Genomic DNA, 23,063 nt, shown 5'->3' with positions numbered 1-23,063 from the left:
GTGTTTTTGCTCAGCCGTGAAGGATCTATAAGTGTATGCATTTCTCTGTTCTGTACCAGAGACTCAAGGAGTGTGATGGATGTGTTGATCACCGACCTTTGGGGGCGGCTCCTCCACGTGGGCAGAGGAGCATCGCCCCACTGCTTTCTCGCAGTGCAAGAAGCAGAAACATAAAATGGTATTTTAAATACCATTTTGTGTGTCTGCTTCTGGCATTGCAAAAATGCAGAACGGTATGCCTGGTTGGGGGTGGGCAGTCCTGGAGGAGTCCAGGGGAGGAGTGGCTTGCCCACTGAGTGCGCTGACTGTTTGGTTAGCCCCAGGGCTGACCAAACCAGTCATACGCACTATTTTCTGTATGTCATGCAGCCTACATAGAGAAAATGGCCTCCCCATAGATATCTGTGTGGTCGGCGTCCTAACCATTCACAACGCTGCCATTGCAGTGTTGTGATCAGCTTAGGGGAGGAGAGGGAGGCTGCCTGCTTCTGCTTCCTGTGAGCAGAGAGGAGACGCGACGTGAGGCTGCGGGGGACCGGAGGCGAAGGCAAGTTTGATTTTTCTTTTTAAAAAAAATTTAATTAAAAAGCATTCACCCCCCTGGCACCCCACCCCCGGCTCATTCTGGCCGCAGGCATTTCTCACATGGTGCAATCAGGGTTTTAACAGAAAGGCTGCTCCGTTCATTCATCTGTTAAAATATGGCGATTGAGGGCAGATGAAAACGGTAGCCTCAAAACACCCGATTTGCATTTAATGCAGAAGGTATACCGTCTGGTTTCCTATATCTACGGCAGAGAAAATCAAAATAAGATGAGCAACTACTGTAAACGCAGCAATTAAATGCAGACCACATTATTAATTTCTCCTGAGAAAACAATGAAAAAACACCCCTTTTTTAACACACAAAGCTGGTCTTTGAAAATAAGGCGTTTACGCGAGGAATACCAAAGCATCTAGGAAACCACTGTAATTTGACCAAGCAATTAAAAGTTTTGAGTGTAAATGCCACTTTTAACACAAATGTATTTTTATGAAACACTTCCACCTCGAAGCTTGGTGGCTCTGTAAGAATCAGATTTTGCATGGCCTAACATGTTGTGTTAGATTAAGTTATACAGGGCAGAGTAAAAGCTTAGGTCCATGTTGCTGGTCTGTCAATACTGTCTCAGATGAGCGCTAAAATTATGGAATAGATTTCACTCTGCCAGTGATGGAGCACATTTGAAGAATTTCAGGCTATCACATGTGTACAGTCTGAGTGACCTATGGAGTTGGTATACAGTCGTTGATCTGGGGATGGTGGAATGTAAGGAAGTAGATTAAGCAAAAAGGTGAGCAATTATTTCTGAAGGACATGGGTCTTCAGAAACCAAAAGAATGGCACAAGTCTTGTTTTTATTGATCCACAGTTATCACAGATCGTTTGAGGTCTATTGGTGATGGCACATGGTAGGGCATGAAGACATTATTGTAGCAAGCAGATGTGTGAACTATGCATACCTGGCTGCAGAGATCCGTGTGATCTACTCAGTGTTTATTATATGTAGTTGTATTTAAAAATATTTGTATGTAGTATTACAATAACACGTTTACTGTTAGTAACTAATGTTATTGCCCCATTTGTGGAACTAAATTGCCTAACTTTCGAATGATGGAAGGGATGAGTCTAACATGCAAGGAATTGCATCTATTACCTCCAGAACACTGCATGTGTTGGCAGGGGGCATTCAGCTCACTGAGTCATCCTCTCGACTTAATTCTCAAGACTATACATATTTTATGTAGATCTTCCCGTGAAGCAAGTGTTAGGCGGCTCGAAATGGAGCAAACGATCATAACAACAATTGTACTGACGTTTGCCTCTTCTAACAGCTTATTTCAGTAATACCTGCTCCGGGTTGATAGTGTGGAGGGGGACTACATTAAAAGGTGGCCTTGTGTATCGTTTTCCAGGTTGCATGCCTCTCTCCCTGTTGCTTCAGTGCTCCATGAGCAAGCTGTACCTTAAACAGTCCGGAAGGCCCCCTTCCACCCCATCATGCACCCTCCTTCTCCCCAGGCGGTGAGGAGTCAAGGGTCTGTAACCATTCTCCCATCCAATCACTCTGGGTCTTCCTTGCCACACACAAGGCAGGGTATGTGTGATCCTCAGCCGGATACGCCCGCTCCTTACTTTTGATGCAGCAGACTCAGGCTGACCTGCGTTAGTCATTCAGAGGATCGATTACTGCCAGGACTTCCTGTAATCGGTCGCACTTCACCCGGCAAAACCTGCTGGTTGGGTCAGTCCTCTGCATCCAGGTTCACTTCTTGTGAATCACATGGCTTGGAAGACGCATATCTAACTGTTTCACTGCCGTGTGCGCTTTAAGAAGGGCTGTTTCTTTCTATTACACCGCACAGTGTGTAAAACTGTGACCCAGATTGCGATTTGTTTGGTTCCAGCCACAAACCTACGTAAACACCCAACTCGTACTCAAAAAGTAGGGGAAGGCAGGCCAATTATAAGCGACGTTTGAAAGTGCACTAGTAATATCAGTTTTGCGGTAGGTGCTGTACACCAAATACATTAAGGAATATAAACGCAAATTTAGAATTTTCCTACCCCATCTCAGATGAATGAACACAAATGTTCATTGCCTGCGTACGTGAAGTAATTCATGAGATGAATAATGTACATGTGAATCACAAGGGGATGAAAGAACATCTAATAAAATGTCGACCTCCAAAGGATAAGAGGCTGAACAGATGCACCAGGTTTGGAACCTAAGGCCATGAGGCCAGACATAGGTTTCTGGAGTGGATATGTTAATCCACTGAACTATCAGAACATTTAGTCAACGTCTCCCTCTGGAACTGGCGCCTGGGGGTGCAGCGCTTGCCTCCTCGCCCATCACCAGGGCGTCAGATGTCTGGCCCTTCCAGGCCGGCAGAAAAATAAACAAGCAGGAGGAGGGTAACTGGATAACGACATGATTTACAACTGTGGGTGCGGGATAACAACAAGGGGAGGCATGCGAACAGAAACACTTCCGTGTAATATTAGTTATCCGTAATCTATTATGTTAAAGTAAACGAAGGGGACTGCTCCGGCGAAACATTCAGAGCACCAACTTCAGAGGGACGATAGCCAAAGTTGCAACAAAGGCTATAAAAAAAACCTGAGTGCGCCGAAACTAAACATATGGCCGATAGTGAAGGGATACATGTAGTAGGGGCTGTCTCCAGGGTAGGAACAAAACAGCCAAAAGGCGGGACAAATGTAAACAATTCACCAACGACACCAAAGGCATTTTGAAACCCAAACGAAACAACCAATGAAAGGTGCCTGGTGTGTTCAAAGCCCACAGAAGTGAATACTGCATGTCTCGAAGACAGCTCATGCACACAGCTTAGGCTCAATCTAAAAGCGAACAGGACAACCATAGAAAGGGGGTTAGAAAGGGGAAATCAATGTTTTTCTGTGCACCAGGCCACAAGTTTTGGCCAGAGGCAGTCGTAAACCATCTTTGTAGAGAGACGCCTGGCTCTCAAGATATGGTTACAGACTTTGGGCGAGAGGCCAAAAGTTGCCAATTGTCGCCGCTCAATCTTCACGCAAGAAGGCGGAGCGTTTACAGGTTCGGGTGGATAACCTTCCCCTGCAGCTGCGACAGAAGATCCTCCCAAAGGGGCAGCCTGATCGGAGGACCGTTGGCCATGCGAAAATAGTTCAGGATACCAGACTCCATGTCCAATCTGGTGCCACAAGGATGACCTGGACCCAGTTGTTCCTGATGTTCTTGAACATTCTGGGCAGGAGGGGAATGGGCAGAAAGGCACACAGGAGGCCTGTGCTTAACTCAAGATAAGCGTCTCCGATCAAGAGTCGCCTTGGAAACTCCAACACGCAGACCTGCTGGCATTGCGTATTCTCATCAATGGCAAATCGATCTAACCAAGGATTTCCCCACTGATGAAAGACCTGCATACGAGCCCCCCAGCCAGAGTACCAGTGAACCTACGGTGTCCCTGAGTGCCAGAGACCCTTGAGACCTGGGCTTTCCGTGGGTTCAACCACACTGGCCCCCCAATCCCTGCTTGCAGCCTTTTCTCATCAGGACCATTTCCCATTGACTTGAACAGGGCACCCGATGCCTAAATGCACCTCTGCACCCGGACACCCCAGAGCCGACCAAGGAGACCAGTTGGAGCTGCCTTGGACCGTGCCCCCCTACCAATCTTAAGTTCAGAACAGTCCTGCAAGTCGTTGACAAGTGAACTATGCAGTATATGTTTTCTCCCATAGGATAACATTACTACTTCAGGGCTACAAATACAAGTGTATTTTTGTATATTTTAAGTGATAACTCAAAAAGTACTTACCCGATTACGATGATCTTGGTGTCTAAATTCCTATAAAAATGTGTTATTTGCAATAAATGCTTACCACTATCCTCTGATAAGTCTAAATCGCTCGTTCACACTACCACAAAAGAGCATTTGGGATTATTATTATATCCCCTGTAAACCAAAAAAAGTCACCTGGACACTCTGCACTGTGTTCCTCATTTTGGTGCACATTATAGAGAGCCAGGTTCCTATACATGGACATTAATATTCAGAGTTAATAACTAATATTCCTTGAAAAAGAACTATTTTATCCGACAATGTCTGCTGCCCCAGGACATACAATCCTGGTCCATCAAAGTAGTTTAATTAAAAAGTATTTGTGCAAATATGCAAGCCTCAGAATTCAATGGGCGAATTTAAGAAGGACAACATCTTTCACAATTGAGTGAGTGAGGCACTAGTGTTTAGTCCGGTGGGGCTCAAGAATGATAAATGTATGAGGTTTATTTAGTTGCTGGAATATGGCAGAGCTGGTTCTTGAAGAGTAGTGGTAAAGTTATAACAAGGAATACCCACAAGCCAAAATAAATTATTAACGACCATAAGAATAGGCGCCACATGTTTAAAATCAAAAACATTGTCATTGGTTTGAACCCCAATATATGTAACTTTTAGGCCTTGCCATGATAACCTTTCATGAAATTGGACTACCTAAAATTGGAATATGTTAACCTATCGCCCAACATCAATATAGTTTAAATTCTTTGTTGGCTCAACATACTACATTTATTAAGCGTTTTTCCACAAGAGTTGTATACTAGCTTCAATATAGCATCCATTGAGCGCATCAGGCATGGGAGTTTGATATTAAATTGACTAATTAAAACTCGACCTTCAGCACCCAGCTGCAGAATCAATACTTTAAAACCGCCAAGAGAGGCACAGATAGGGTTACCTATCCTCTATTACAATGTCCCAAACCATTCACAAGGTACTAAAGCACTGTGCTATTTGAATTATTAGTTGGAGGGCCTTCCAATTCTATGCTAAAGGGTTAACCCTTATTACACATTAGGAGTCTATAGACAATACCGGTAAGTGAAAGAGCCAGAGAGTCCAACATTCCATGCTTGTACACACTGAACAAGGCTGAGGGCATGTGTGTGAGGGTGTGCATGCAGTAGAGTGGGTGTGTGCACTCAGCACACCTAGTAGAGAGCAAGAAAATGCATGTGCTCCAATGGAGTGCTGAGGAAAGAAAAGTGGTTTCCTGCTGTCAGATTTGGAAGGATAGGACTCATCCAATCAAAAGCATAGTAAATATGCTGTTCTCCACCGAAGGGACAAACACAAGAGGAAAGAAAACCATTAAATAAGAAGCAAGATTAACAAGGTAACCAAACAATGAAAACCAACGGCTTTGATCCAAAGCCCTATCTAAGAACTACACATAATTGGTCTTTGACAATGAACACCTAAAAGTTGTCTGTAGGCAAGGCCTAAAAATGAAATTATGATTATAGCTGTTATGATTACATCTTTGCTAGATATACATAGTTCATTAATATTTTAAAAGGAAGCAAGCACCTACTCTACAGTAGTGTGAAGTGTCATGCATTCTACAGAACTACTTGGATTGTGCCAATAGAGGTTAATGGTCTTAGTTATTTCTTGGAAATATTTGGCTCTGGTCTTCGTATAGAGCGCAATCACTTGAATGAAAACACGCAGGTTATAGTGTTAACACTTAATATACAAATTAAGTTTGGCTCACTGTTTACCAAGGCCGACATTTTAAAGTCCTTTTAGGTAAATTCCTATGCAAAAAGAAAGTATAATGGTCATATTTTTATGGCTTCTAAAACAGAGTGGGTGGCATTTGTTCACCAATTAGACGAATACTTACTGTAGCCCATTCCTTGTACAAAGTACTTGAACGCTTCTGCAAGCTTTCCTGGCTGAAGGAGACAAAACAACGCAATTGTTAATACTTTACTAGTTTGGTTGGTATATATTTTTGTCCTTTTGAGTTTTGATACACTTTGGACCTAGCATCAAAGAGCAGAGTAATGTCTACACAGAACAGTTTGAGATTAACATGGTGTGCTGTGCATGCAACAATAGGGCGTGGAATCTGACCGAGAATGGCTACAGAAACCAATGGCTGTATTACGGTAAGTGTACATTTTCATTGTGTGCCCTGGGAGCCCCTTTAAAAACATGTACCCAGCGCAAACAATGAAAATGTGCCCTATTACCATGAATGCGCTGCCCCCAGGGCAGCCGCATCCTCACGCTGCTCTTGGGGCAGCGCATTCCTGTGAAAAACGGAGCAGCTGCTTTAAATCCGCTCCGTGTTTTCACAGTGCAGGCGGCAACCCGCCAGTGCTTTGAAGGGGGATTAGAGATTCCCTTGCAGGCAGGTGCAGTCAGTTACTGCACCTGCCCGCAAGGGGATGTCTGAGGGGTCCATAGGACCCCCCTCCAGAGGGCTGCTCTCAGGTGGCGCACTGACAGTGTGCCACCATTTAGGCGCCGAACTGTCAGTGTGCCTCCTGAGAGTGTCTTCACCTCTGCGCCCATGTCTGTAATAGGACATCTTTACTCCACTTTCTTATGTGGGAACATTTCGAAAGAAAACAAAATGAACAGGGGACCTTTTGTTTAGTCGATTTAATCAATCTGTTTATGCGTTTTGTTCACTTCTGTTGCTTTCGTCGATAATTGTTGTGCGTCGTGATCGGATCACTTTGTTCGTTGCTTCTCACTCTTCAAACTCGGAGGAAATGGGCTTCGACGAAAGCAACAGAAGTGATTTTTTTCGCCTACAGCCCGGAGATCCAAGATTAATTCTGTCCCAACACCGCTACACATTTTACACGGCAAGAGGTCTGGTGGACACATCAATCACAGCTCCCAGGTCCTGATGAGAGCCCCAGTACTAGAAGGGGCTTGAAACGCGTCGACCTTTATCTTTTGGCTTAATGAACTTAAAGAATCATTTGGAACTCTCAACATTGTTTCCTACAAAATATACCATTTTTCTATGGCCAAGTTGTAATTTGTGTCTTTAAAGAAAATTTAGATTGCTTTTTTATATATAGTATGTTTGGTTCTGGACTGTCCAGTGTGGTATGGGAGTGAATGTTGATATGACTGTGGTTGAATGGGTCTATTTATGTATAGTAAACATTTTGTGTTATTAGTTCAATGTTAATTGTGGAAATACACAAAAAAAGTTTTTGTTAAATTGAAAACAAAACGCATAAACAGATTGATTAAATCGACTAAACAAAAGGTCCCCTGTTCATTTTGTTTTCTTTCGAAATGTTCCCACATAAGAAAGTGGAGTAAAAAAGTCCATCAGTACTGGCATTGTTATTGTTACTTCTGATATAAGGCACGGCCTTACTGAGTATAGCCTAAACCCTGTTTCTGTTCAACAACTTGTAATAGGACATCGGCGCAGATGCTAAGGGATTCCCTCATTTCATTTGCATGGGGCATGCCCCCGCAAGATAGCACTGGCGCTTTATGTGCGGCTGCGCTATCTGTATTACACAAGCGTCTGCGGGCCCTTCCGTAATATGCGGGCCCTTCTGTAATACCAAAGTGCCCTGGGGGCACGGAAAGCGGGCGATTGCACGCGTTGCGCCCCCAGGGCACGTTATGTAATGCAACCCCAGGATACGTTCAAGCTGAGGTGGAAACCTATAATTGGGACCTTGGCAGCACGCTATGCATATGGATTTTACAGATTTACAAGTGAAGTAATTTAATCAGAGGATCATGATGAAAAAAAGCACAAACTGTTTTACTGTCTGAGAATTTTCAAAAACTGCTTGCTGCAATTGCAAAACCAGATCAGTCATAAAACTTGAAACTCCCTGTATTACTGCCACTGTTTTAGAAGAAAGCGGAGATGGACTTCGATAACTAAGCAAGAAGTTTGCACATTATACTCAATATCTTGTATTGTGTACTGATTAGTCTTCAAGATGGAGATACATTTATATACATTTAAATACATGGATCTACATACAGAAATATTGCGAAGTGTTTAGGCCACGACCACACTCGCCCAACGCTACCATGACACATTTCGGACGTTCTTGTCTCTCCCCATCTCCCACGCCTACTAACCATGAAGAAAGGAACTCCAAAAGTGACTCCCATGGCAATAATAGAATCCTGAAGAGCAGGTTATACGAAATTGAACACCACAAATGAACATAACTGTCTATGAAAACCCAAAAGATGGACCCATTGGTTAGAAACTAATAGTAAGACCAAGAATCCATACGCAGATGGATGAACCCCTTTAACTTATAGAAGGAGCATGGCGAAAGGGGAGAAATATAAACAACTTGATGCCATGGACCAACAGGCAGCAAGTTAAATACGTAGCATATATACCACAATAGTACCAGTACCAGACAGAAAGAGTCAGAGCAAGGACACGAGGGTGGTCGTGAAAAGAAAGAGCATTTGAAACTCTCATGCACGACCACACAGATAGTGAATTTTTTGCTAAACCACAACAAAAAACATCAGTAGGACGATCCTGCATATCATACGTATTCAGAAATGCACACTGCTAAAGAAAGGAGAGAACGGTCGCCGAAAGTAAAAGGGGACACAAGAGAAAAAGATGTCCCAACGAAAATCTTTGATCAGTCCTAGAACGTGGATTACCAAGGAGGGACCTTGTAAGACATTTCACTGCTCCACTGGAAACTCCTTTAACACAAAGGGTGAACCGTGAAAAATCAGGAGAGACTAACATTGCCTCAGTAAATGCATTCCAACAAGCTGTACACATCCTTCCCCCAAAAGGAAAAAACACAGGATCCCCGAAGGGATAGCAAATTAGTAACAAGAACAGCAACATGCCTACGGCAAATGCCCGTAAGAGCCGGTAACACAGGTAATCTACCTGCGTTCAAGAAAAATACCACAGTAAAAAAGATCTCTTGGGGAAGGAACCCTCCAGCAGAGAAAACCGAAAAACCTATTCAATATGTAGTAGATCACACTGGGTCACAACCTGTTGTCAAAAGTGTAAATACAAAAAAGAATAAGACCTGCATCAGCTAGGACACCGCTCCAGGTGACGTGCTATATGGAGCAGACCACAAAGGGGCACTACAAAAGTGTACAAAACGCAGGTGTAAGTTTGTGAAACCACCTAGAATAACAGACTGAGCGTGAACAACCCAGCTATAGAACAAAAATGTAGGTTAAGATTAGGGAAAACAGCTAAGAGTCCGGACCACCCAGACAGTCTCCAAATCAACGTAAAGAAGCAGCTGCCTGGGCACCAAATAAATGGAAGCCATCAAAAGGCATTTCTATTAAAGTAGATTGCACTACCTCTGAAAACCCTGTGGTACGAAGCCAAGCCCATTGTTGCAACGCCACAGAAGAAGCCATGGCCCGGCCACCCTAATTGGTTGTATGGATACCACACCAAATAATTATTCTAGCAGTGTGCTGCCCATCCGAGATCAACTGGGCCAGATCGCTCAGATTAGCATCTGGGAGTGATGAATCCCATAAGGCATGAGAAAAACCGAGGACACAAGAAGTGTTAACTGCATGTAAAGCTGCAGTGGTGGAAGAGAAAATATGCTTTCCACAAGAGTCCTGCCTCCAGGAATCTGTCAACCGGAGCATGAAGACAATCCAAATCATGGGAAGCCGTAGAGGCCTGAACCACGAAACTGCGGTGTGTTGGAGGAGACAAGCTGGGTCAGTCGGGGCAGGGAGATGCTTAAGGGCAATCAAACGGTTCACAGGAACTCCAGAATCAGGTCTAGCTCAGGCCCCAAGCAAAATATCGTGCAGCACCTCATGAAAGGGTAGCACGGGTTCAACACCTGGCTTAGCCCCAATGAGGGGGTCAGTAGACCTAGCCACCAGAGGAAGAAACAAATCCAAGACCACAACCACCCTTGACAACATGTCTGCCAAAGAAGAGGTGTCCTCCATAGCTAGGCCCGGAAGAGAAAGAAGGCCAGAAGCAGGGGAAGACTAACCCACTTGCCCCACCTAGTTCAGTTAACCAACTGCCCATCATAGGAAGAACTGCAGACATTGGCTATACCAAACCAACCCATTGCAAATCGTCTTCCAAATAATTTTCATGTGATGGTTCCTCATGGACATGATGGATTGGCTCTGCACCAGACGTCGATCCACGCCAAACCAGAGTGGCACTGACGTCTGGAGAAGACTATGGAATGGCATCAGACATCGCCTACACCGTCAGAGCGAGCTCCACAAGCTCAGGTACCTGGCGCAGAATTGATCGGCGCCGCAGGTGGGAACCTCAAAGGGCTGTGCACCGACATCGATGAAGACACTGATTCAACTGCAGCCGAGGGCAAACCCAACAGTGCGGACACAATCAAGGCACCCGACACCTCCTTAGGGCCCAAAGGCACACCAGGGGAAGGTGAAGATCCAAAAATGGAGTGGAGAACTCACGAGTAACCTCTCATTTAGGTCAGAGCCACCTCTGATCCAGGAAAGGCAGGGAGGCGCGGGAGAGACTCTTGCATGGGGTTCTCAGGCTGAGAGCATGAGGCACCGTGGGAAACCACGTCGTGAGGCAACAAATCTGGGGTATGCCACAACTTCGACCACTTGCAATGATACTTATCGTCGACTGGGAGTGATTTCCATGGGAACGGCTCAGCAAAAGATCCTTAATGGGGAGGAGACCAAGATCGATGAGACTTGGAGTATTGTATTAAGGGCGCCGTCAGGAGATTCATCCGTCGCCCCCCCCATAGCTACTTGGACTTCAGTTAATGACAGGCGTCGTACTCCTCTGGGTAGTGGTGCGAGCCCAAGTACCACATACAGACAGAATGAGGGTCCATGGACGACATCTGGTGAGCACAAGACCCACAAGGTTAAATGCCAGAAGCCATGGAAAAAAGGCACACTGTTCCAGACAAAAAAACATCGAAGTAGGCCAAAAAATGGCCAGAGGAACCGCTTTTCCGTGTCCACGTTGTAGCGTGGAAATGAAGAAACTCACGTCAGCGCTTTGGGGATGGGCTTATTTAAACTCCGCAAACATCAAATCCAAGGGTACAATAAAGCAACAGAGCCTCACGCCGCCCTCAACCGACGCGCAAAAGGTTCAGCTAGAAAATTTTCCGAATCCAGTCTGGTGCCTAGGGAAAATTCTAAGGTAAGGAATCTGCGGCTAAAGTCTATCAGATACAATACTACAGTCATAAGATACACTAGTATGTAGGCAAATGGCCGTGTGCCACATGCACTATGTAGTGTGCTTGCTTGGGTCATGTGATTTCGATTTTACTTTTGATAAGGTGCTTAAAAAGCCTCTTGTAATGTCACAGGCCAAACAACTGAGCAGGGCATTTATGAGCAGCATGCGTGTACTGAGGCAAATCTCGGTATAAATGGCACCTTTTCAGACACAGCCTCTCCCAGCATCATTCCCGGCTGCTCGTATTTAGCTGGGTATGCAGCTTTATGTGAAACTAGCCACAGAAATGTTGCAGACTAAAAATAAAGGTCTAATATTACCTATGCAATCTAGTTGTCAGCCAATTAATACTGAGGTGTAAACACATTCCATCAGGATAGCCAAATCCAAACTACTGCCTGGAGCTAAACCAGGTGAGACTCAGGATCTCGATCACTCAATGTTCTCAAAGTTATTCTGATGGAGAGAACCTGGCCTGGTACTCAAGTGGTACTGTGCTTGACTCGGAATGGAGTAACATGGAGCATACACATCTGTTTGAAACTCATCGCTGCCCCCATACACTCCACACCTGACCTGCGGTTGTCCCTGAAGTTTAGCCTCAACGAGTGTAATCAAGTTTGGACCTGCAGTGCTCTATATCACTAACGTGTTGAGTGCTCACACTACTCTGTCTGTACACTCACACATGAGTGCAGCAGTCCCAGCTCTCTCCTACCTGCTATTCCACACTAGCTTCCCTCTGCTAGCCATGCCTGAGAGACACACAATGAACTTTGCAAACAGTCTCTCATAACCTGCAATGGTACAATGTCGTTCTCACACACACGCCTAACCATGACTCGGAGAAGTCATTCTTACCTATTACTCTTTGACAAAAGAACAGTTTTGCCAGTGCATCCAACAAAGAGACTGGCTGCTGCCCCATGCCTTTCTGTGGCATGCAGACACTCCCACAATCTTACATTTACACATATCACCATTCAAGACTTTTGTTTACCATAGAAGCTGTACTCTATTTCTGAGAGCGGAATAGCGGCCCTGTCGCTGTGCTCATGCATCACGGGCAGGCCCAGCAGCTCACCTCTTATATACGATTCTCCATGCAGGTCTTTGTGAAAAGAATAAAGGTCAAGGTACGGAAGGGGAAAGGGGGTGGAGTTATGAGGGACAGAGCTTGAAAAGCAGAGTCTGGCACTCAACATATACATTTATTTTCAAAAGAAATCTGCTGCAAAGAAACTGGCAACAAGGACATGTATGACAGTAAATCTGCACTACCTTGCCTAATTGGCCTCCAAGTGGTTGCATTTTAAAATATCACACAGGTTAAGTCCCCTGCTGCAGATATCTTTGTGTGTTTGGCAATTTTGAGTGGGTTATAATAGCGCTAAAATAGGTTTAGTGATTAAAGCACTTCTGGGAGAGTTCAGTTTGTTGTCCAGTCACAGTTTTGACTCAAAGCAGCGTAGAGGGTAACATGCAGATTTGTATTTTATTTAGTTCGGCAAGTGAGCTACTACTTTTGACAGATCATTTTGTTACTTTCAGTTCATTAGTTGCAATCTTTCCAATATAGCACAGTGATCTATTTACCAGCATTAAGGAACTGCACGCAAACTATTGAAAGTCATGGGTTTAGATCCTTATTGGGTTTTTTCCCTCTATCTTTTGTTCCTCTAATGTAGCCTTATGGACCTCTGCTGAGGGCTATACCGATTGTTAAAGGCCCCGAATCCGGGTGACAAGCCCGAGCCACAGACAAGAGCCTATAACGATGGAGAAGCAGAAGGGCTATAAGGCAATCAGAGCATTCAACCCACTAAGGGTAGAATGTTCTAAATTAAAAAGAAACAAAGACAGACGGTGGAATATTGGAGTCCCAGCCAATATAAGCCTGGGGCTACTCCATTGTCCTCAATGGAGCTCTCAACATTCCAAAGTTCTCATATTGAAAAGAAGGGTTCCTGTGTGAAGTAATTACGTCTTGTTAGTACACATGAAGCAGGTACTTATCTTCGGTAATGCCTTATCTGGTAGAGACTATCTCTAGCTGCAGATTCCTTACCTTTGAATTTCCCAGGCGTCAGACTGGATATGGAAGGTATTTCGTATGTAGTATCTCTGCATGCTGGTAGGTGGCTGCGTTAGACTCCACATGTGTCGTCGGCGTGATCCGCACTGGAAGGGACATCCGCAGCACCTATATAGGCGCCACTTAGGTGCGCTGACGTCAGTTTCTTTTCATGACTTTCCACAACACGGAGCCATGAAGAACACTGACCATTGGAAAACTAGGGCGCTGAAAGGGATCAGCTCATTTCCTAGAAATCCATTTGCAGAATGGAGAGGATGAAGGCTCAGGAAGGAATCTCTAGCTAGAAATAGTGTCTGGCAGTTAAGGTGCTACCAAAGGTAAGTAACTCATTCATCCGATAGAGACTTCTAGCCGCAGATTTTTTACCTTGAATAGATGCCCAAGCAATACCATCCCCAGAGGTGGGTCTGTGGACCAATTTCACACAAGGAAGTCCTCCAGGACCGAACAGGTGAAATGCCTAACCCTACAGACCTGACTGTCCAAACAGTAATTATTGTTTGGTGAACGTGTGCAGGGAAGCCCAAGTTGCTGCCTGGCAGATGTCCAGGACCAGAACTCACGTGCTGACGCAGTGGTCGCAGCTTTAGCTCTGGTGGAAGAGCTCACAAGCCTTCAGGAGGCTGCTTTTTGCTAGGGTGTAGTAGATTTTGATGCAGAGTATTAACCGTCTGGAGATGGTGCGCTTATGCACCGCCCGACCTTTCTTTGCATCAACATACCCCACAAACAGTTAGTCATCCACCCGGAACTCTCGTGTGCGTTCAAGGTAGAATGACAATGCTCTTTTTGTGTCCAGACAGTGGAGTTGCTTCTCTTCTTTAGAGGGATGTGGAGGAGCGAAAAAGGTAGGCTAGGTTATAGATTATAAGTGTTTGAAGATAGAGAGAGACCCCTTGCAAGATTCAAGGGAATAGGGTACATCGAAACGTGTCGACGCATAGGACAAACACAATCCAAAGAAACGGATATCCACTTGTAGGGATAAAGGGGTTCAGATTTCACAAGTGTTTAATCCCCAGAGCTGTTTAAAATTGGATGTGTAACATATGACAAAGTGTAGTGTCTTTTTATGTTGTATTCTCTCTGTTATGCGGGTTCATAATAGGGTTGTGTATTTTATTAGATCATTCGACTTGTTTATGACAATGCTAGAATTGTAATTTCGTCTCATGTTTTTTGTATGTACAAGCGAGTCACTATATGTTTCATGATATTAGATTCAGGGTGTAGATTAGAGTGAAAACAGGAACCAATACATATTGTTGTTTTTAAATGTGATGAAATACATGTCTTTTACAAAATAAATGTAAATGGTTTTTTTAATTTGATTGTGTGCAATGTGATTATCTTTGGACATCTAGATTGCATTTACATATTTGTGTTCAAGGGACTGCTAGTTGTTACTAGGTTATAGATTACCCTACATGAAATAAGGTGACCACTTTTAGTAAAAAGGAGGCCCTTGTGCGAAACACCAATTTTTCAGGACAGACTGAGATGTAAGGTGGCTTAGATAAGGCCTGCAGCTCACGTACCCTAAGGGCAGATGTAATACCCACATGGAATGCTGTTTTGATTATCAGAGGCCTGAGGGGACAATTATGGAGAGGTTCGAAGAGAGCACACATTTAAAAAGTTAAAACCAGATTAAGGTCCCACTGAAGCACAATAAATGGTGAAGGAGGGAAGAGATGGACAGGACCTAAGATCCTATGTACAGTAGGGGACTTAAAGAGGGCTGGTCAGGCAGTCGCAGAAAGAGCAGAAACCCAGTCCTTAAGAGTGTCTAAAGCAAAGCTATGCCAGGCAAGGGAAATAATGGAGAGTAAGACTTCAAAAAGGGAATCGATGGCTTTTCTGCACACCATACCACAATTTTGTTCCAACGGCAGGCATATACTGTCTTGGTGGAGGGATGCCTAGCTGTCAAGATGACATTAGAGACTTTGGGAGGAAGGCCGAAAGCTGTCAAGGTTTGCCGCTCTATCTTGATGCAAAAAAGGCGAAGAGTGTACAGGTTCGAGTAAAGAACCATCCCCTGCCGCTGTGACAGAAGATCCTCCTGAAGGGGAAGCCTAATTAGAGGAGCAATGGCCATGCTCAGTAGCTCGAGATACCAGGCTCTCTGTGCCCAATCCGGAGCCCCAAGAAAGACTTGGGGCCCAGATGCTCCTGATCTTCTTGAGAACTCTACAGGAGTGTTATAGGTAGAAAGGTGTACAGGAGGCCTGTGCTCTACTTGAGATGAAAAACGTCTCGGAGCGAGAGCCACCATGGAAACTCCAGTGCGCAAAACTGCTGATATTGCACGTTCTCAACTGATGTAAATAGATTTAACCAAGGCTCTCCCACTGTTGAAAGAGACCTGTCGCCACCTTCAAGTGGAGAGAGACTCCATTCGTGATCTGCTAGGCATCAACGGCTGAGTTTGTCTGCTCTGGCATTCAGAGAGCCTGCCAGGTGTTGTTGAACCACCAGGGATATGACCTGGTGTTCAATCCATGTCCAGAGGTGCATGGCCTCCTGACAAAGGGTCCACAACCCCACTCACCCTTTTGGTTGCAGTACCACATGACGATGGTGTTGTCTGTAAACACTTGTACCGGCCTTCCCTAGATAGAGGGTAAAAAGGCTTTCAAAGCCAGTCAGATCGCACAGAGCTCCAGCAGGTTGATGTGGAGTCCAGATTCTGTCAGAAACCAGGGTTCTCTGATCTCTACCTTTCCAAGATGGCCGCCCACCCAAGGAAAGATGCATCTGTCACTACTGTGAGTTCTGGCTGGAGAAGGGAGTTGGGTCTTCCACTGAACCAATCGCGGTTCGTTAGCCACCAAAGCAGAATTTTCGCAGTTTCCTCCAAAATCTGGACCATGTTGGAAAGGTTTCCCTGATGCTGTGCCCATTGAAACGTGAAATCTCACCCCGGAGCCTGCATATGCCACTGGGCACAAATTACCAACAGGTTGCAGGAGGCCATGGAGTTCCAACAGCCTCAGTGTCTGCCTCACCGAAATCCAGGAGGTAGGCTGAAACATCGTATCATAGATTAAATATCCTGCACTCGCTGCTCGGGAGAATAAGCCCAAAACTGCACTGTGTCCAGAAAAGCTCAGATGAAAGGTAGCATCTGAGAGGGAGTCAGGTGTGACTTCGGCATGTTGTCAGTGAACACAATGAAAGTGTAAGAGGCTCACCATAGTCTGGAAGTGGGGAAGACAGCCTGGGGCGAGCCTGCCTTCGACTGCTAGACATTGAAATCGGGGAAGACTGGCACCCCAGATGAGCGGCAAACACTGCCATCACCTTGGTTAACACCCGAGGGGTGCTGGTAAGGTCAAAAGGGAGCACAGTAAACTGAAAATGCTTGTGACCTACCATAAACCGCAGATAGTGCCGGGGGGGGGGGGGCAAGGGAATTCAGGGGGGGGGGGATGTGGAATTAGACCTACTGCAATTCCAACGCTACCATCCAGTCTCCTCAGTCCAAGGCAGTCAAGACCTGAGCCAACGTGAGCATTTTGAATTTCTCCTTTTTGAAGAAGTCGAGGACCCACAGATCCAGAATAGGACGAAGGCCTTTGTCCTTTTAGGAAACCAGAAAGAAGCTGGAATAGCAACCACAGCAGACTTCTGGCACTGGAACCCTCTCTACGGCTCCCTTGGCTACGAGAGCCATAACTTCCTCGCAGGGAAGGGACGGATGATCCTCTGTCAGCCGGTGGTGAGATGGTGGCATGGAGGGAGGGATTGTCATAAAGGGAATGCAGTAGATCCTGCAGACAATTTGCAAAATCCACCTGTCTGATGTAATGGATTGCCATTGGGGCAGATGATGGAGAATCCTGCCACCAACTGGATGCCATGGTGGTAAATATGCAGATTAGGAGGGTTTGGATGGGCAGCTGCTGGAGGGGTGGTGGACTGACCAGAACGCTTGCTACCTGAAACACGAGGTCTGTGGGTATCGTGCCCTCGGCCATGCAGAGGCTGGGAAGGAATTGGCATTGTTGGAACCCCCTTCCATTACCGTGAAAGGTGGATTGGGGTTGACGTTTGGCCATAGAAAAGCCCAAGGACTTGGCAGTAGCCCAACTGTCTTAGTCGCCTGGACATCCCCCGAAAAGCCAGTCGTCCTCAACCAGACGTGGCACCTCAGGGCCACGATCAAATAAACAGCATGTCAGTCGTGTCATGTCCACAGTGGATAGTGCACTTTGCTGAATCTCTCCCATAAGCAACAGCCTGAGAGAAGATAGCCCTGGCCCCCTCTGGGGCCTGTTGGCAGAACTTACTCCCACACTGTGTGGGATACAGTTGCGCAACAGCCCAATAGGCATGCAGTGTTCACAGGCCGCAATATCAGGCTGGCGGAAGAAAACTTCTTCTGCAAGGAGTCCAGCCTCTTGGATTCCCTATCCAGGGACTTAGACTTCTTCTTGTGCCTCGACTTACCAGAGTGTCCAGAGGACTGGGAGTGGGACGATTACCTCTGACTCAGTGACCTCTCCTGGGACCTTCCTCTGGCCCGGGGCCACAATTTATGCGGAATCACATTGTCAGATTAAAGCGGGTACAACTAAAAAGAATGCCTTAGTACTCATCTTCTATCTTCCAAAACTATTTTTATTTTTTCAGTAAAAAGATATAGGCAGGTTTTATAATTGGGTCTCTTCTTCCTCTCCCTTTCTTTTACAGGTGTGGGAACACCAGGATGACCATGACTGACGAGCCCCTCGAAGGAAGAGAAAACCAAAGGAAAGTGTTCAGGATTTATGACCAGAGTTTTGAGGAAGGAATTTTGTGAGGGAGTTTTCCACCCAAAAAGAAAAAACTCCTTGGCCGATCACAGACTGCTCGAAACTAAATGATTATGGCGACGTCTCTAGCCAGTTACTTTACCGGGTTGAGAGTTAAAACATTTTTTTTTTTTAAACGAACGAGGAGTGTTTTTTTGAAAGCCGAACCCTCAATGGTTAAGGTGTTTATCTTAGGCAATATCAATCGTGTTTTAATAGCTCTCGGTTCTTAATCATCTGGCAGCTTAACTTGGGTGAGGCGGCTTTCTAAAGGCAGAACCCTCGTACTCCATTCTTTTTTCACCCCACCTCCCTGTCAGTCCTTTCACTCGAGCACATACCTTGGTCAGCCATGCTCGTCCGGGAGCGTGGTGGCTTGTAGGACCGGTGGCCTCCTGGCATTTCCCCTACGTTAGGAACGGACCTTCTATCGCCATTCACATCGAAGGTTACGCTCGTCCAGGGATATTTTCTTCGGTCTGGCGTCTTCTCCCTCCGTACGGATGTTTCTTCTAGAGACGCCCGCTGTGTTCTCTTGGGGTTAGTCAGGCCCCAGTCGTGTGTGGATTGGTTGATCGTGGTGCCCGTCAGGGAAGGCCACTGGTTGCCTTCCTCTCGGTCAGGATGGTCTTCCAGAGCCTTAAAGGTAAAGGCAGTCCAGGAGGTCTGTACGAAAACCAACAAGGCTTCGTGTGACATGTAGATATAGGGCCATAGAGTGACATCAATTACGCCCTCCTTCACGTCACACACACACCCTCCCTAGGATTTTCTAGTTCGGAGAAAAGGGGGACTCAAGAAAGATAATCAGCATTGCCTTGGTCCATGCCTTTTTGATGGCGAACTTCAAACTGAAAAGGCAGTAACTTTAAAAACCTCCTGAGAATTCTGTCATTATTCCCTTTTTTCTGTGAAGCCAGGTAAGGGGAGCATGGTCAGTATACAATACAAATGGTCTTCTTCCAAGTAATAGCAGAACTTCTCAATACTCCACTTCAAGGCAAGACATTCCTTCTCTACGGTACGGTAGACACGTTCTCTAGGAAATAATTTTCGACTAATATAGAGGAGTGGTCTTTCTTGTACATCTCGGTCTAGTTGGAACACGATGGCTCCAATCCCAGACGTGTTGGTTTGAAGTAAGAATGGTTTTTCAACGTCGGGTGAGAGCAATACTGGGGCGGTGGTGGGGACTGTTTTTAGGCTCTGGAAGGCTTCAATCATGTGAACAGATGGATTTTTGAAGAGAAGAAACAACAACCTTTTTTAGCACATCAGTCAGAGGAGCAGCTTACTCCAAGAATTGCAGTATAAACCTTCTGTAATCCCCTACTGGGCCTAGCAAAGCCCTCATTTCTCTTTTCGTCTTAGAAAAAGGGTATTCTCTGATTGCATTACATTTTTCAATTTGTGGTTCAATAACACCTTGTCCCAAGAGATAGCCTAGATACTTTACTTTCTGATGAGCAAATCTGGATTTTCTTGCATGTGGAGGTGTGCTTTTTGTACTTCAGACGGGCCGGATTGGAGGGGGGTTAGGTGTCTGGACAGTGTCCTATTGAATACGAATATATAGTCCAGATAGGCCAATGAATATCACTGATGACTTTGGAGGAGAGTATTTATGAGCCTCTGGAAGGAGGCTGGTGCACCATGGAAACCCAATAGTAAACACTGTGAAGCGTTTGAGACCGTCCGAAGTAGAAAAGGCAGTTTTTTTCTTGGTCTGAAGGATTTAAGGAAATTTGCCAATACTCCTTGGTTAAGTCAATAGTACTGATGTAACAGGCTTAACCTAGTTTTTTGATAAGCTGATCCACTCTTGGAAATGGATTCCTGTCCAGTTTGGAGATTCGATTGAAGACTCAAGTCTATGGAAAAGCGCAGGCTTCCATCTGGCTGAGGGACCAGGACAATAGGAGAACACCGATTACTTTTAGAAGGGACAATAATTCCCAACTTAAGCATTTGTCTGAGCTCTGATTGTAGGGCACTTCTACAAGCTTCAGGAATTCTATATGGCCATTGTTTAACAACAATCCCATCCATGGTAGGGATGGAATGTACGGCCAAGTGGGATTTTCGAGGCAGGGCAGAAAAAAATGTCTGAAAAGGAAGTGAGCAGTGTAAGTATTTCCTTCTTTTTTTCTTCGTAAGACTATTGTTGGCATTAGTATTTCTAATGGTATGGTCAGGTTCTCTCTCTGGGATGATGTTGTGGACCTTTTTAGGAGGGGGTCCCAACCATTTTTTTAATAGGTTGATGTGATACAACTGTTTTTTGTTAGAGGAAAGACATAGTAGATAGGTAACCTTACACACACCTTTAGAATTTTGTAGGGGCCTTGCCACTCTTTCTTTAATTTATGACATGACGTAGGTAACAGGATAAGGGCCCAGTCCCCTACAGCCAATTCTCTCCATCGTTTACGCGTATCATGAAATTATTAGTTTTTTCTGGCTTTATTCAAGATTTCCATGTGCAAATTTTCCTTAAATTGCCCATCCGAACCTTCAATTGATTGGCATAATCAAGTAAGGCTCTGGCCTTGGTTTCTGCTTCTTTTTCCCGGGTTTCTTTCGTAATCTCTAGAAGAGTGCGAGGCTTTCGCCCAAAGAGTAGTTCAAAAGGGGAAACGCCTAAACTACTTTGAACTTAGCTTCTCACCATAAAAAGAGCAAAGGGGTAACAATTAATCCCATGTTCTGCCATTCCCAGACAGCATTATAAGAGTCAGTTTAAGATTATCATTATACCTCTCAACAAGACCATCCGTCTGAGGATGATATACAGAGGTTGTCAGGTGTTTAATTACAAACTTGCTTTATTAGTTTTGACACGAATGGGGTCACCTGGTCAGTAAGAATTTCTTGGGGGAATCCCATGCGGGAAAATACCTTTATATGGTGTCGAGCGATGACTTTTGTAGTAGCAACTCTTAAAGGATTTGCTTCTGGGTTTCGGGTAGCGTAATCTACGATAACTTGTCTGTCCTCATGTAATGCAACTGGTGCTATGTAAAGCGCTCTGATACGTGATAACTTCGGGTTAAGTTTGCGCTATATAAAACTCCGTAAAATAAACAAATAGCACATATTGGAAACCTTTTGTGGACCGGGGTAGGAGTCCTATGATATCCAAACCTATGGTGTCAAAGGGTTTCCCTATGATGGATAAAGGCTGTAACTGTACTTTGGGGTGTTAATAGGGGTTCTTCGTTTGGCATATACTACACTCTTTAAACAGTATTATTAAATTTGGGCGTATTTACCAGGCCAGAAGAAGTTTAGTAAAATGGCTTGGCTAGTTTTCGCCTCCCTACAGCGCCCAGCTAGAAGATGTGAATGTGCAAAGAAAACTTGTTCTCTGAAATCAATAGGCACAAGTAACTGGGAATTATCACCCCCTTTTCCAATGTGACAGATGAGCCCTTTTTGTATGACAAACCGGGGAAACGTAGGATTAGGTGATCACTAAGTTACATTTAGCCTTACACTCACGTAAAACATAGGTCCTGTCTCCTGGGTATACAAGACAGATCGCGGTATGTAACTAACATACATAGGTTCTTCCTCCATTCTTTCTTTTTTCTTTTTACAGAATTTGGCAATGTGGGCCCCACTCTTCACAGTCATAACATGAGGGTCCAAGATTGTTGAGTGATTTCGGTCGCCCGGCTTTATTCCGTATCGGTTCAAAGGCGGCCTTCTCTCTCCGTACTGGCACCCACCCCCTCTATTCTCTTCCGGGTTCTTCAGGCCTCAGACGTGTGTGGATTGGTTGATCGTTGTGTCCATCAGAGAAGGCCATTCGTTGCCTCCTCTGTCAGGATGGTCATCCAGAGCCTTAATGGTACAGGCAGTCCAGGGAGTCTATAAGGAAATCAACAATGCTCCGTGTGACATGCAGTTAGAGGGCCACGGAGTGCCTTCAATTACGCCCTCCTCTCCGTCACACACATGCCAGGCTGCCATGAGCTTGAGGGATTGTTCCCGCAAGGCCTTAGGATTCATGGAGTGGCAATCAGAGCATGACTTTGGGTTGTGGTTGCGCTCCAAACACCACACGCAGACATGGTGCAGATCCGTCACAGACGTCAGCCAATGATGGGGAGAGTAGTTGGCCTAATGGCTAGGGCAGTCGACCTTGAATCTGGGGGAACTGGGTTCGAGTCTCAGGAATGACGCTGAACATCCTGTGATTCTGGGCAAATCACTTAATCTACTCGTGCCTAGCAAAAATGAATGTGTCCTCATGTAATGCAACTGGTGCTATGTAAAGCGCTCTGATACCCGATTCGGGTCAAGTTTGCGCTATATAAAAATCTGTAAAAGAAAAAGAAAAAAATGACAGGCTCCGCAGAGCTTGAATCCTGTCTTACTAGATGACATTAGACACCAGGAGAACAAAACTCCAAAACATCCACCAAAACGTTGAAAAAATTCAAAGGTAAGTAATCTGCGGCTAGAAGTCTATCAGTTAACTACAATCACTGTTTTTTATTCTATGTGTTTCTCCTGTCTGTTCATGCCACGAGTCCAACTTTTGGGCAGAAAAGCAGTCCAGTTGTACAGAGTACATAAG

At 45.2% G+C, this 23,063-nt stretch overlaps 1 protein-coding gene across 3 annotated transcripts in view; it reads right to left on the bottom strand.

Moving 5' to 3' along the window:
* The window catches only part of NDRG3 (NDRG family member 3), a 589,772-nt gene that overhangs the window by 74,645 nt on the left and 492,064 nt on the right, over positions 1–23,063 (bottom strand). For 2 of the 3 annotated variants that reach the window (XM_085619018.1, XM_085619019.1), the window contains exon 15: positions 6,242–6,293. In XM_085619018.1, coding sequence (XP_085475144.1) covers positions 6,242–6,293 — 52 coding nt within the window. Of the gene's footprint in view, positions 1–6,109; positions 6,153–6,241; positions 6,294–23,063 lie in introns of those variants that run through there. The other variant, XM_085619020.1, reaches the window with a different exon arrangement.

This window comes from Triturus cristatus, chromosome 7 (assembly GCF_964204655.1).
Source record: "Triturus cristatus chromosome 7, aTriCri1.1, whole genome shotgun sequence".
NCBI lineage: Eukaryota > Metazoa > Chordata > Amphibia > Caudata > Salamandridae > Triturus > Triturus cristatus.
This window is presented reverse-complemented; position numbering and strand designations above follow the sequence as displayed.